The sequence below is a fragment of the Drosophila sulfurigaster genome, chromosome 2R, assembly GCF_023558435.1.
Source record: "Drosophila sulfurigaster albostrigata strain 15112-1811.04 chromosome 2R, ASM2355843v2, whole genome shotgun sequence".
Classification (NCBI taxonomy): Eukaryota; Metazoa; Arthropoda; class Insecta; order Diptera; family Drosophilidae; genus Drosophila; species Drosophila sulfurigaster.
In genome coordinates this window covers 30773864-30788865 of record NC_084882.1, presented here as the reverse complement: position 1 = coordinate 30788865, position 15002 = coordinate 30773864, and the positions used below count along the sequence as shown (strand labels likewise).

General features: G+C 35.2%; 1 protein-coding gene across 1 annotated transcript in view; it reads right to left on the bottom strand.

The window, feature by feature from the left end:
- Nucleotides 1-12486, bottom strand: part of LOC133835606 (zinc finger protein 1) — a 29587-nt gene extending 17101 nt beyond the window's left edge. The window contains exon 1 of the mRNA XM_062265614.1: nt 11965-12486. Coding sequence (XP_062121598.1) covers nt 11965-12061 — 97 coding nt within the window. The 5' untranslated portion in view covers nt 12062-12486. The remainder of the gene's footprint in view (nt 1-11964) is intronic.
- Nucleotides 12487-15002: the final 2516 nt, after the last annotated feature.

Genomic DNA, 15002 nt, shown 5'->3' with positions numbered 1-15002 from the left:
AGCGCATTGAATGCGGGTCGTCAATTTTCTCAGCCCGCATTTGCTTTGCTTTGACTCTTGCAACTGTTGCAAGTCTTCTTCACCTTCTAATCGCTTCTAATTGGATCAACGCTGCCCCATTTTAAATACCATAAAAAGCAAACAGCTGTCGTTCAGTTGGTATTACAGCACACGACGGCTTTTAAAATGGTTTCAACTTAATAATTTCTCTGTGTTTTTTTGGGTGAAAATTTATTTCTTGTTGCCAGTTTAATGACGCTTTTTATTAAATGAATCTGTCTCGCAGTCGCTCAGCTTAATAAAATATGCAAGTTATTAAAAAAAATTCTGCTGAAACACCAAACACATTTTATGACTCTTTTCATCAGCCATGCTGATGATCATGATCATTATGAAAGGGGGGAGGGAGAGATGGAGAGAGAGGGAGACACACTCAGACTCATTCAACACTCAACATTCAACACTCAACAAGTGTGTCACCAGCTCATTTAGTTCAATCAATTTTTCATAACAGAAATTATTAACGCAACGTGGAAAAAGCCGTTTCATTTTTACACTTTTTACGTTGCCTTTTTCACATTGTTGTTGTTGTTGTTGTTTTTGTGTCTTTGTCATCTCGGTTTTTTTTTTTATAGATATGTGACTGAGTATGTAAACGGTATTGAAATATTGAAACTGTCCGCAAATTAATTTCAATTTGTGCGAACCCGAATAACAAATAACGAATTTTGATAGCCGCATCAAATGTTTGCTCTGTTTGTTTACTCTGCAATTGTTATTGCTGATGTTGCTGCTGCCCTGTTGCTATTTGGTGGCACAACTATTTGGCGCTTAACGCAGCCCAATTGAACTTGATTGATAGAAAGATACGAGTGATATATATAGCATTTGAAGTGCGTATCATATGAAAATATAATGTTAGCATTAAAGAGGGGAGCTTAATCTTGTCAAACTGTTCAATTTCAATTGATTCAAGTTGTTATAATTTCATTTTAGCTTCTGTTAGAAAGTTAACATGGAGTTAACATTAAGTTAACAGTATGATATATAATAATATATAATATATAATTATAAAGCAGTTAAAGTGAATATTTAGGGTTGTATAAAATATAGTTTTATATGGTTTTGATTTTAAGCAACTGCCAATAAGATGAACAAATTAAAACTTTCGTAAGTTTACTAACATTTCTTTAACATTGAGTTAACATGATATGATATATTATAATGTGGCAGTTAAAGTAAAGATTTATGATAGTATAAAGTATATTTCTATTTTCTTTTGAATTTATCACATTAAAGCTTGCGCTGTTAACTAACATTTCTTTAACATTGAGTTAACAGCAGCATTAACATAATGTAGCACATAAAGCAAATCTTTATAGTTGTAAAAGTGAAATTTTATTTATATAAATATATGTTTTATGTTTTTCTTTGTTTTTCTCCGATTTGTTTTTTATCAGCTGCCAACAAGATGAACAGCACATTAACACTTTAGCAGTTAACTAACATTTCTTTAACATTGAGTTAACAGCATGCTCTTAGCAACATTAACACAATGCAGCAAGCAAAGCAAATCTTTATAGTTGTAAAAGTGAAATGTTATTTATAATATGTTTATATGTTTTTCTTTGTATTTATCCGATTTTATCAGCTGCCAACAAGACGAACACCACATTAACAGTGCGCTGTTAATCAACATTTAATTTGGGTACAAATTATAATGCCATTAGATATAAAAATGCCAGCATTTATGTGCTTTACTACAGGCCACGAATTATGTTGGAAAGAACGTTGACAGATTGTTGCAAAGGCGCAAAAATATTTTGACAGCCATGCTGTTGACAATTTATGCCACACGTTTTGCCAACAAACAAAACTGAATGGAATAAAAATAATAATAATAATAATAAACTATATGTTCCTCAGTTGCCCAACAGCCAAGGGAATTGGTGTCAATGTTGAATGCTGCTGCCTCAGTTTTTCACCTGTGCCACCTCCAGCGGGCAACACGCGCGGCCACAAATAGTTTAAAGACGCAACCCGGGGGGCCGGGGAAGGGGCACATTATTATAAATAATATGTTGTGAGATACGGGGAAGAAGAGATGTGAGAAGAAAGCGCGGCAGATGACAGCGAAAATCAATAAAAAATACATTTGTGCTAACGTGCAAGGCGACAGATACATTTGTATCTTGTGTGCGTTTTGTATCTGTATCTGCGTATCTACATATGTATGTGTGTAGTTTGGTGTGCCTCCGCACTAATTTTATGTGCTTTTTATTGCCAACTTTTATTAGCCAGACATTTTTCAGCTAAGCTCGGTTAATGCAAATTTATTTATTTCGTTTCATTCGCGTTTTGCCATCATTATATTTACTTTTTTCCCTTTCTTCTTTTTTTGTTTTTCTTGAGAGATCGAGAGAAAATGATTTTCACGTTTAATTTATGGGCGGCGGTTGCAGACGGACAGTTTTACCTGCTCAAAGATCTGCGGGGCATTTCTCATGCTCATTTGGTTGTCAGTTTTTAAAGTGTTTTTAATATTTCAATGACAGGCGCTTGTCAAACCACTCCGAGCGAAATGTAAACCGATGACATTTCTTTCTATGTGCGAGTATATATTCTATATATATATATATTCTTTTAGATTTTCCAACTCAGGTGAAGGGAATTTGTTGCTACTTGTGAGTTGTCTAATTGTTTAATTGTTGTTGCTCTAGCGTGTCTTTAAAGAAAGAATGAACGCAAGAAAAAAAAAACAAATAATAATTTGAAGAAAAAAAGCGCTGACGCAGTTGCAGACAAATGGCCGACAGGTGGCGCCTTTTTCAATGACAGTCGGTGTTTTATACTCTTAAGTGAGAGTATTATGAATATGTTATAAAGTTGTAGAAGGAAAGTCAAGTGTAGAAAATATTAAATTAAATTTAATTGAGAAAAAGTGTGTGTCAGCTAATTTTTGATATTTCTTGGAGAAAGAGATTGATTTAAAAACTAAGGAAAAAAGAACTTAAGAATTTGTCATCATAATATTTGAATTTGTCATAGTTGATATTAAAAATTGAATTGTAGTAAATATTATATAAAACATAAATTGATTGTAGAAATATAAATACATATCTTTATGAACTTTAATTGAAGGAAATTTTGCATAGTGAAATGATTATCGCAATATTTTTATTCAAGAAGTAAATTAAATTGCCGGAGACTTGAAATATGCTTTGATTATTGAAAGATATAAAGGAAATTAGATTATAGAAATTAAAATTATGAAAAGATTAAAGAAAAATACAGATATAACTTTCATATTTTGGTATACTATAAGTATTTCAATTTATTTTAGAGTAGAATTTAATTCAATATATTTTTCCTTTAGTATTTTAAAGAGTATCTAAACTTCGTTCTACCCAAGCTAGACATACAAAGTATTGTATTTTTTTTTTTTTTAGTTAGTGTAAATAAATATATAAACATAAATTTTAGCACTTAATTATAAACAGACTGAACGGAACTCTTGTGTTGTGGCTGCTGATGTTGCATTCAGTTGCAGTCTCGTGACGTTTTTAGCATATTTATTAAATAAATTTCAATGAAATTAGCTGCAAATGGCACTCGACAATAAACACACACAAAAGTTGAGCTAATTGCGTGTCGTCGAGTCTATCGAAGCGAGGCAAAGCGAGGCGACTCGTCGAGTCCAGTTGAGTCGATGTAAATGACACCTCCACACACAAATTGGAAACGATTCAATTGGCTTTGCAAATGTGAAACCTGTGGGAAGGTTCAATTTGTTTAGGTGTATGAAATGCCGATTGTGATTGCAAATCGTGCGAAAGTTTATATCGAAAGAAACTCTTCTACATTCCAGAGTCAGTCAATCAGTCAAGCAGCCAATCAGTCAGTCAGTCAGTCAGTCAGTGAATCGCATACTCGTTTAGATATTAGTAGAGTTCTCAAGTGGGGCACTTGAGAGATGCGCATATGAAAGCCATATGCCCGGCAGAGACAGACTCAGACTCAGACGAATGCTAAGTAATAATCGTCGAAGGCGTGCTAAATTTGGAACTGGGAACAAAAAAGGGCACTTAAAGGTGCAGCACGATGAGCAGGAGAGAGAGAGTGAGGTACATGCATCATGCAGCATGCCACAAAAGGTGGCTTAGGTAAAAGAGTGTGCAACTGTGCCTCTCAAGTGCCAATGGCGATGGCAATGCCAAAGGTGGCAGCCACACACACACGTACACAAAAATCGAGTACACTCTGCGTTGCCTCTCACTATAAATAGAAATGCATACGACAGACGAGGCTGAAAGACGCAAGAGAGTGAAAGAGAGAGCAAAAAGGGAGTTTTTGCCCTTTTAGTTTTGTATTTATTTGTGCAGCGCGTTGCTGTTGCTGCCACGTTGATTTTATTTGTAGCATTTGCTTTGCTGAGTGTGAAATTTTAATAGCCAACCGAGCCGTGTCCATCACCGAACGTAGTTCGACTCCTGCTGCTGTTGCTGTTGCTGATGTTGCTGCTGGGGCATATGTGTGTCCTCTGTCAGAGTCATGTGTGTGTGTTTTGTTGTTGTCTGCAAGTTCCAACCTATTTTTGTGTTTTACCTTGAAAATATCTGCAGCAACTGCAACTGCGACTGCAACTTCATCTGGTGCTGCGTAGGCGTCTGCTTGTCGCTTTTTGCAGCCAGCAATTAGGCAAAAAACTATCAACTACTTATAGAGCGAATGCAATTTGTCTGAGAATAGATTGCTCGACAAGGTGTATGAATATATATATAGATAAAGTTGTACGAATAAATTTCGCTTGATTTTTTGTATGCCAAAGTAAAGTGATCTCAAAGAGAAAGTATCTATGACTAGAGAAGATGTAATAGCTGAGAATAGAACGCTTGACAAGGTACATAATTAAATTGTGAATGCAAAAGATTCAATTTCAAATACTTAGAACATTAAAAAGTACTTAAAAAGTGTGAGAATTCAAAAAGGTAAATTAGTTGAATAATTTGAAAAGTTTTTAGAAGAAGTTACAATTTAGAAAAGGTATATTAGTTATGTGTTAAATGTGTTAAGACTGGAAATTAAATAAGTTGTTTGGGTTCTGTTTAAAGTGAAATTTATATAAGAAAATGTCACAGATTTAAATAGGTAAATTATTTAATATAATTAGAAAAGCTTTAAGATTAAATCTACAATTAAAAAAAGCTAACATTTTGTTGTGTTGAAATATTCAATTAACTGCAAGTTTAATAAGTTCTTTGGGATTATTTTTATAGTCAAGTATTAAACTAGAAGTTCTTAATGCTTTTGGTGTTTCCTTTTTTAGTAAAATATTGAATAAATTACATTCAAATTTCTTAAGTATATTCGTTTCTTAATGTGCCTTTATCCACTTAATAAAACAAGTCAATAAATAGGTCAGCTGAATCACAACTGTGCCTATTAATTCCTAGAAGAAAATACATTTAATTTCCCATTAAAAGCTTAGTCACAACCTTTACTCAACCTGCATTATTTATCTCCATATTTGTAGCTAATTTCTACTCTGCTTTGTGCTCATAATTCAACAAATATTCACACATGAAAACAATAATAAATAATCGCATAAATTGCTGCTAACTAAATCTGCATTAAATTAATGACAACTATTTAAAATGCAATGCAAATTGTTTGGCTAATTGATATTCGAGCACATAATAAATTGAGCGCTTGCCAAAACCAAATACAAATGTTTTTTTTTTTTTTTACAGTTGCAACTTCCTTTTTGTTGTAGTTGTTGTTGTTGTTGCTGTGGTTCGTGCAATTGTTGTGCCTATTTTTTTTCGTATTGTTTATTTAAACTTTTAACAATTATTGTGCAATTGTGCGAAATTTATTGCGATTGAACGGCAATCAGAGTGTAACCAATGCGAAGCCAAAGCACTTCATGGGTGCCCCCACGTTGCCCCCCCTCTTGCTACCTCTTTCCCCCTCTCATTCCTCTTTCCTCTACGAGCTCAGCTCAGCGAGCAGTTAACAAAAATCGTTTACATGTTAAATTGTGCCTGGCATCCGTTAAGAGCAGTTTGAATATCGACTCCAACCACCCGTAACAACTGTGCAACCAGCGAGTGTTGCCCCTGCCCCTTGCTTCCCCTTCTCTTCAGCCTCCTCTCCTACTCCTCTTCGACTGCAATTTTGCAATGCCCTTTGGCTACACCTTTTGGTTTTGGCCGCGTTCGCTTTGTTTGCGCCTCGACTTATTTTTTTGGATGCTGCTTTATGTTGTCGTTTTTCGCTGTTGTCTCGTCGTGTGGCCGGCATTAAATAAATAAGCAAATAAAAAACACACCAACAACACCAACAAAAAAAAATATATATAACAACAGCTGTAACGCCATTTTTTCGGCAGCATTTTCATTTGGAACCCAGAGAGAGAAAGAGGAAAGGAGTTTGGGCACATTCCGTGCAATTTTCACTTTACAACTGTTTCAAAGTTATCTTTGTTTCAATTGTATGCACAAAGGCAGAAGCAGCACCGAAACAAAAAACACAAAAAATATATTGGCAAACAATTTACTTGCGAGGCACAAAACGTACAAAATGTGGCAAAATAATTTGCACAAAGCTGCGGCAGGTTGCAAGCAAGGATATCAAAGTAATTCCGCCCCATTGATTTATTGTCTTGAGTTGAAAATGAAATGCGCCTTTAAAGCAAATGCTTCAATAAAATATCGTAACTTTCACCTTTTAGATATGATCAGTCTGGAGTCTAGGCTTTGCTTTTCGGCATATTAATCATTTTGCTGCAAATAGTTAAACGAAAGTTTGCTTAATTTCGATGCGAACGAAGAACGTATGTCAACAAACTGAGAGGAGTAGAGGTAGCAAATATAAATGGCAGCACCGACAGCACCAGCATATAAAACTGACATTCACTGACGGCACAACATGATTAATTAGCTGCCCCTTAAGAAAACTCAACTCAACTCAAACTCAAGCCAAAGTCAAGACAGCATAGATAAATGATAGAGCAAGTTTTTGGACGCACGTTGAATGTGTGTTGAAAATATGCCCCCTTAAGGATTTTGTTTGCTTAATGAACAGCAACGAGAGAACTAAACAAAGAGAGAGAAAAATTAATGACACTATGAGGTGAAAACCGATCGAAGGATATTGAAACAATTTAAAGGAATATATATTTAAATATTTTGAATTAAAATAATAAAGTGTGACACATTTTTAAAGGATATTTAAGGAAAGCAATGAGAATCGAAATTTTGTATTGAGTATTATTCATATTAAAAAAGGAAATAGCATTTAAATTACAAATTGTGTATTTAAATATTTAGTATTTAAAATTAAAAGAATATTGAACGTGGAACTTAAGGAAAGTGAGGAGAATTTAAAGGAAAGACTGAAAATTTGAATTATAAAAAGCATATTTAAATATGCTTGTCAAAGAACATTAAATGTAAGAAAATGAAATATATTTAAATTGCAAAAAAATTTAGATAGATAGATTCAAATTATAGAGAGAATGTTTAACTTTGATGTGCGATAGAAAATAAGAAAATGAAATTGATTTGAATTCATATATTGTTTAGTTAGTTTAGATAGATGGCTCAGACAATTTAGAATGATGATAGTTTAAATATATTCGAGAATAATTAACTTTGAAGTGTGAGAAAGTAACGAGAATTTAAAGGAATATTAATACAACATATTTCCTAATACCATATTCTGAATAATTAAGTTGACCAGCAGAAAAAGTAAGAAGCATTAAGTGAATTAAAAATATCTATTTATTTAAGCTCGACACATTTGCTTTGCTATCTTTGTCACATAGCTTGCATCTTCTAATTATAGTATAATATAAAGAAAATCCCATTCCAGTTTCCAGAGTCTAAAAGTGTGAAGACAAAAATCACTTTAATCATATAGTCTTCTTTCATTCTTCTCTTTTTCGCTGAGGAAATTGGGAAATTAGCACAGCGTTCAACATTGATTTAGTGGCCACGAGGCAGACTAAAAGCTCTGCCAGCCAGGTTGGGGGGCGTTACCCAAATAATTTGTGTGTAGGTGATAACACGACGACAGACAGAAAGACGAACAGGTTTTTTCAGTGTGAGCTCTTTGCTTTTGCTTTTGCTATTGCTTGTTTGTTGCTTGTTCTACCAAATTTTGATTTATGACATTTTGGAGCAATTTCGAAACGCGACAAACACGCACGCCCCAAAAACCAAAAAGCCAGACGAGTTTCGCAGAGCGTAAGGTAGCAAACAGCAAACAGCGAACAGCGTTTTCAATGTAGCAGCGATTAATACACATCGCGGTCGCAGCTGCCCAGTGACATCAAAAGGCGGCCCAGACAACAACAAACAACCGGAAAAAAGGCACACACACTCACACACACAGCAGAGATACATTTGTATCTCAGCCAGCTATCTATCTGTCTATACATAGTTTGTATCTTCAGCAGCATTTTTATGTGGGGCAACCTGTGCTCAGTGTTCTTCTGTCTGTCTGATCGATCGATTAGCTGCGCTGTCTACTTCGCTTTTAGCCAGCGATCCAGCTAACAACAACAACAACAGCAACAACAACAACAAGTTGCCGCTGCCCACTTTACACAGGGCGCTACTTAAATGCCCATAAATTATAATTTATTGTTCGGGCTGCGAGAGACGAAAGACGAGAGTCGCCTCTTAGATCTCATGCTCAACTAAATCTGTGCTCACTTTTACAAAAATTAATTAAAATACTATAAAAACGTTGTGTCGAAAAATGTTCCTGCAGTTGCATGCGAAAGTAGAATGGAAAAAAAATAAATTATATGCCTGATTTCTATTTGGAATATTTCAAAATGTTCCCATAATAATTTCTAAGCATAAATCTATATATAGTTTTTTTATTATTTATTAGCTTTACTAGATCGTTTAAATAAATCACGAAAAAGTTTATGCAAAATTTATTGAAGATTATTGTAAGATTAATGAGCAAATAAAATAAAGTGATGGGCCAAAGAAAATAAAATGTTGTACAAATAATAGAATGCTTAAAAAGAAAATATTTACTAGATTTAAAATATTTGTACAACTTTATAATAGAACCTAATATAATAGAAAGCTTTATTAAAACAGTTTATAAATAAAATAAAAGATAATATTATATATTGTAAAAGTTACATTAATAGAACTTTTATTAATAAGCCCGAAAATTTCAATATTTGAATATTATATAATTCTCCTAAACTAAATTCCTAAACAAACCAAAAAAAGAAGCCCGCTGAAATTTTATATAAATGATGTATTAGTTATTTCTAATAATAAATAACAAGAATTTCGTAGAAATCAAACATTTTGAAATGCTTTATGATGTTCTCTGAACAATGTGACATAAAGAAGTGAACTCTAGGAACTGCCCTCGCCTTAGCATGATGCTATACAGTGGTTGCCGCGACACTCGACTGTGAACATGTGCAATTAATCCGTATGTTTAGCGCTGCTTATTAATTGTCACCGCTTTGTGTAGTGAAAAGAGGGGAGACAGAGAAGGGGACAGAGGAGGGGAGAGAGGGAGGAGAAGTCTTAGGGCATGTGGGCAGTGGGTTATAATGTTATTGCGCCATAAATTTGTAGCTCATTTTCATTTTCGATTTTCGGTTTTCACTTTTTCCAGTTAAAGAAATTTCGCCCCGAAAATTAAATTAATTTCTTGCCGCGTTGCATTTTGTTAACACCTTCACTTTAGTTTGAAGGGGCCGGAAGGGGGAAAATCGGTTGATGAGCTGCGCCCACTGACAGTTTTATGTTTTGTTTACACTTTGATTGGCTGTTCGGGCATTTCATATAAAAACTTTGTGTGTGTGTGAAGCGTGTGTGTTGAACAATAACTAAAAGTGCGACGATGACGATAAAATCGAAACGAAACGCAAACCACACGAAACAAAAAAAACCACAATCAATCAATCAATAGAACGACAAGCTGCCATTTGCCAGCCAAGTTGTTGGCCAAGTCAAACAAGGCCAAAACAGGTTAACCAGGTTTTTTTATGGCTGCGCAACTGAGATGGCGACTGTTGCCGACTGTTTGCTACCTGCACTGTGTGTTGCGCATGTCAAACACACAGGTGAGTTTTTCTCCTCCTCATCGTCGGGGTTTTCTTTTGAATGGTGGTGTCATTTATATTTGTTGCTGTCGTTGTTGTGGTTTTGTAGGAGGCGCCTGCACTTGACTCGCTGCCATTTTCGGTGGTAGTCGGTGTGTTCTACCTGCGTCAAAGCGAAAGTATCTTACGGATTGCCGCTACAACTACAGCCAAAACAGCCAAAGATAAACGACGGCTGCCAAACAGCTGCCAACAAATCAAATTCGAATGCGTTTGCAATTGGTCGACGAAAAAAAGAAAAAGCTCTTCAAGCACCCGCATAATCAACAATATAAGTATAACAAAAATACACAGCAGCAACAAAAAAATAAGAAAGAAAAAGAAACTCATACAATGTCTTATCGAAAGAAAATACAAAAATAAAGGTAAAATGCAATCTGAGCCTGCCAGTTTTGAGTGACGACCCTCAGCAACGTTTCGAGATGCTTGAAATACCTTTTTTATAGAGTGTTTTCCTTGCCAAAGATACGATTTTTTTTGTGTGTAACTCAAATGCAACTGTATTGGATTTGAGATAGTTTTATCGCGATCGATATAAGTTGGATATATATCGACTAGTTTTGAGAATAGGAAGGAACGATTTTTTTTGTAATCAATTTTGAATGTGTTTCAATTTGAAGTAATTTTTTAATTTTTTTCTGTGTTGTAATTTGAAGTATTATGAAGAATTGGGATATATCCTTAAGTCCTTATTGAAGTTACATTAGTTGTGAATATATAATGAATGTATGTATAATTGTATAGGAAACGTTCTAAAAGTTTTTTAAGGACGATCTTCATACTCTTTTTATGAAGGTAAAAAAATATGTAGGACAACATTTTTGTGTATTTCAATATACAATAAGATTGTTTTTGATTTAGAATTATTAATATTATATTTATATTCCCAATTTGATTCAAATATATAATTCTTTTTGATTTCGAATTATTAATTTTAAATTAAATCCAATAGGGATTCACTTTAAAATATAATTCTTTCTCTGTTTGTAAAGAGAAGTAATATTTTTCTATATTACAGATCAACTTTTTAAGATAGTTTTTAGATCGTAAACTTCTTAAAAGAATCCCCAACATATCATAATAATCGTTTAAAAGAGAGAGAGAGCATTTAAACGTCGTCTTATGGAACTTTGTTTTAAGATCTTTTAATTTTCTGCTGGCTTGCAATTACAGGACCCTAACTCTTTATGTATTAGTGTATGAGTGTGTGTGTGTGTGTGTGTGTGACTGAGTGTGCGGGGCACTAAAAGGTGTTTATTTTCAAAACTGTAGCTGGAGGTGATTAAACTGTGCCTGCATGTGGCATGCTGATCGCTCTCAACTCGATGTTGCTTTATTCTGAACGTTGTTGTGGATCGTTGTGAAGTGGCTTCAACGTTTTGCGTAGGAGGTAAATGGAAATCCGATGCCACACAGCACAGCACAGTAAACGATCGACGTTTTGTTCTGCTGTGTTGTGTGTTTTTTTTATTGGTATTATTTTTTGCTGTGTCGCCTTTAAGGTGAATTTCGAATTGGGGACCACACAGCGAAGATTTGAAAATGGCGGCGAGGCGACGATTGAAACAGATTTGTTTTTGGCGCGCTTTGCAAAAAAGTTGAATGAATTGTTGTGTGTGTGGGGGGTTGGGGAGAAGACAAGACAAGTCATAAGCAATCAACAGACACTTGCAAACACACACACACACACATACACTAACTCGCATTCAATTTCAAAGTTCAATTGCATTGCGCTGATAATGCAAACAGAATTTCTAGACAATTCAATTTCGATGAGTCATCGCGAGGCTTGATCTCAATGTTTGTGGACTTACACTGCATGGAGAAGGCTGTGGACGATGGCATGCTCTGCTGTATAATGTTATCCTCTTGGCCAAAACGTGAAGACGATGGCGCCAAACAGGACAACATTGGAATGCTTTTTTCGTTTTTTGTGGTTTACAATACAATTAGTTTTTTATTTTTTGTTTGTTGTGTACAATTCAATTCACCAGCGTTTTTTTGTTGTGTTGTTCGATAGTTTGTTTTAAGCGAGTGATTTTCTTAAGCACACACGTGTCGCGGCCATTGAGGTTTATTATTTTAATTTCTATATTTTGTGGATTTATTTAATTTTTATTTTGGTTTTAGTGATTTTTCAACATTTTTGCACTTTTCGAACCGAGCGCACAACACTGTGAGAACGTGTTTTGTTTTGGCGTATCTGTGAGATACTTTTTATTTCTTTCTGTTTTCGACTCGGCGGTTTTTTGATGTCAATGCTTTTGTTGTTCTATGCGTTGGCTTTGCGCTGTGGGGGAGCAGCGCGTGTGCGGCCGACGCGACGTCTAGAATTCAACTAACGCTTTATGTTCATTTCTGTTTGCTACTTTCTGCCGCACAGCATCAACTGATTCTACGCTCGCTCGTTGTTTGTCTGTGTGTGTGTGTGTGCGTAAGCGTGTGTGTGTGAGGGTGCTTCCATGTCACGACAAAGGCGTAAGACAAAAAGAAATACACGAGAGACCGACAGAGAGAGAGAGAGAGAGCGCACTCAACTCATTTCGTTTGCTCTCTCGGAGCGCGTTTTTGTTATGTGGTAGTTTGTGCCGTTACCTTACTGTATATGTGTATGCGTGTGAGTGTCACCAATACACCAATAACAGGCAGCGGGCATATAAGCGAACGGGCAAACGTGTGTAACGGTGCACCGTTTGTTGATGGCGTGTGTGTGTGTGTGTGTCGGCAGCGCTGCCGAGGTGATATGCTAGCAGCAGCACTCATACAATAAGTACACCCCCTCTCCACATCAACCAAAGTCACATGCGCTTGTGTATGTGTGCGAGTGTGCGGTGCTCTCCAATTGGAGAGAGCGTCGTTAACATTGCGCTGTTAATGCCTGGGGCGAGTGCTGTATCGTATTGCTGTTAACATAGCTGCTGTTGCTGTTAGACTGCTGTCAAAGCCTTTGCTTACGTTACGATATTCGCTTTTGACGTAACAACGACATTTTAATGGGCGTTTGCAGAGCAAACAGGAAGAGCAACAGTAAGAAGTCAAGCAAGAAACGGGGAATTACAATAGTGGTTAACTTATAAAGATAATTTAAAAATTAGGAAAATAAAATTACATATTTGAATGAGAATATTTAGTAAGAAAAAGAAAATAAAATAAATAAAATAATAAATAATAAGAAAATAAATACGAAAATAAAAGCAGCAAAAACGAGAATCACTTTGCTATTTCATTAAAGAATGTTTGCGCATACAAAGTAGATTAAAGCAATGATAATGACAATGATAATTATTAATTTATGTAAAATAAAAAGTAGTCATCAGTTTACAAAAATATTACAAATATTATATGTAGTTGTATGTATTTCGAAGTAATAATTGCATACGAAAAGCTAAGAAATTTTTTGTTGTAATTTTTATTTAGAAGTCATTTTAAAGTAGTTTTTCTGCAATTTAAAGCATTTCAAAACGAACTGAATAAAAAGAAATACTTCTTGAATTATGTTGAATTTGCATTTCGTAAAAATGTTGATGATATTTTTTTTTATTATTCCAAAGAGTGGAAATAATTCATTTGCACTCGCTTGATTTGATGTTTGTTAGAAGTTCCAGCTTAAAAATATCATGTGGCCACTTTTCGCCACAGAGATTGCAACACATTTGACATTTTGTGTTGACGTTGACAAGAAGCAAAAGTTCTTGAGAATGTCCATCACGCACATCAAGAATGCAAACAGGCAATAAAAAATAACAGAAAAGCACACCAAACAACACTTGAACAACGCAACAAATTCAAAAGAAATGCTCCAAATACGAATAACACAAAATGGGGAAAGAAGCATAAATATTGTTTTCGACTCTCAATCAACAAGTTGAAAGCGTCCAACAAAATCAAAGGCGAAAAATAGTGAGAGAGAGAAAAAAAATCCTGGAACTGTTGCAATGATTATTGCGTAGTCAAAAGTCATCAAAACTCAAAACACACACACTTACGTATACGTATGCATGTGTGTGGGCCCGACGGCGAAAAAAGCGAACTCAACAACATAATAAACAATTTGTACATTAATTTTTAATGCGGTTAACATGTGTTCTCCCTCCACAACACACACACAAACATACAGTTTCAGTCTCACTCACACTCACACATACATACGTATGCAGTCACTCACTCGCAACCGCAGCTGCCTTTTAAAAGTGTATGTGTGTGTGTGTGTGTAAAAAGGTGGAGCTTCAATAATTTTCTCACTTGACGCCAACGCCAACGCTAACTGCGACGCCGAGCAGCGCGAGAATTGTGAGCGCTTGACGCTTTTTTGCTTTGGTGTTTTTGTTGTTCCCTCATTTCATGTTTTTGTTTTCTGCCGCTCGCCGCCTTCACTTTGTATGTTAATTAGCTTTCGCTCTTCACTATTTGTGTGCACGATTGTCAGCGTGTGTATACGTGTCTGCTTTTGTATTTGTGTGTGTGTGTGTGTGTGTTTGCGTGGGTGTGCTAATGAGCGAGGTGTTTGTTTACTACACATAGGTGTCTGCTCAGCTGCTCAGCTGGCATTGGTCGCTTTGCACCTGTTGCCGCCTCATTGGTTGCCGAACGATTTTCACGGCTACGGCGACAGCGACTGCGACTGCGACGTCGGCCATCGAACGAATATTTCACAATGAATTAACTAACAAAACAAAAAACTATTGATTGCTATGCCAAATTTGTTTAAATATTAATGTTATTCAATGTCTTTGAACGAACATTTCATAATGGATTAATTAACAAAACAAAGCAACTATTCATTGATATGCCAAATTTGTATATATTTTATTTTTATTCATAGCCTCGAAAGTTTTGTTTATTTAATAAATAC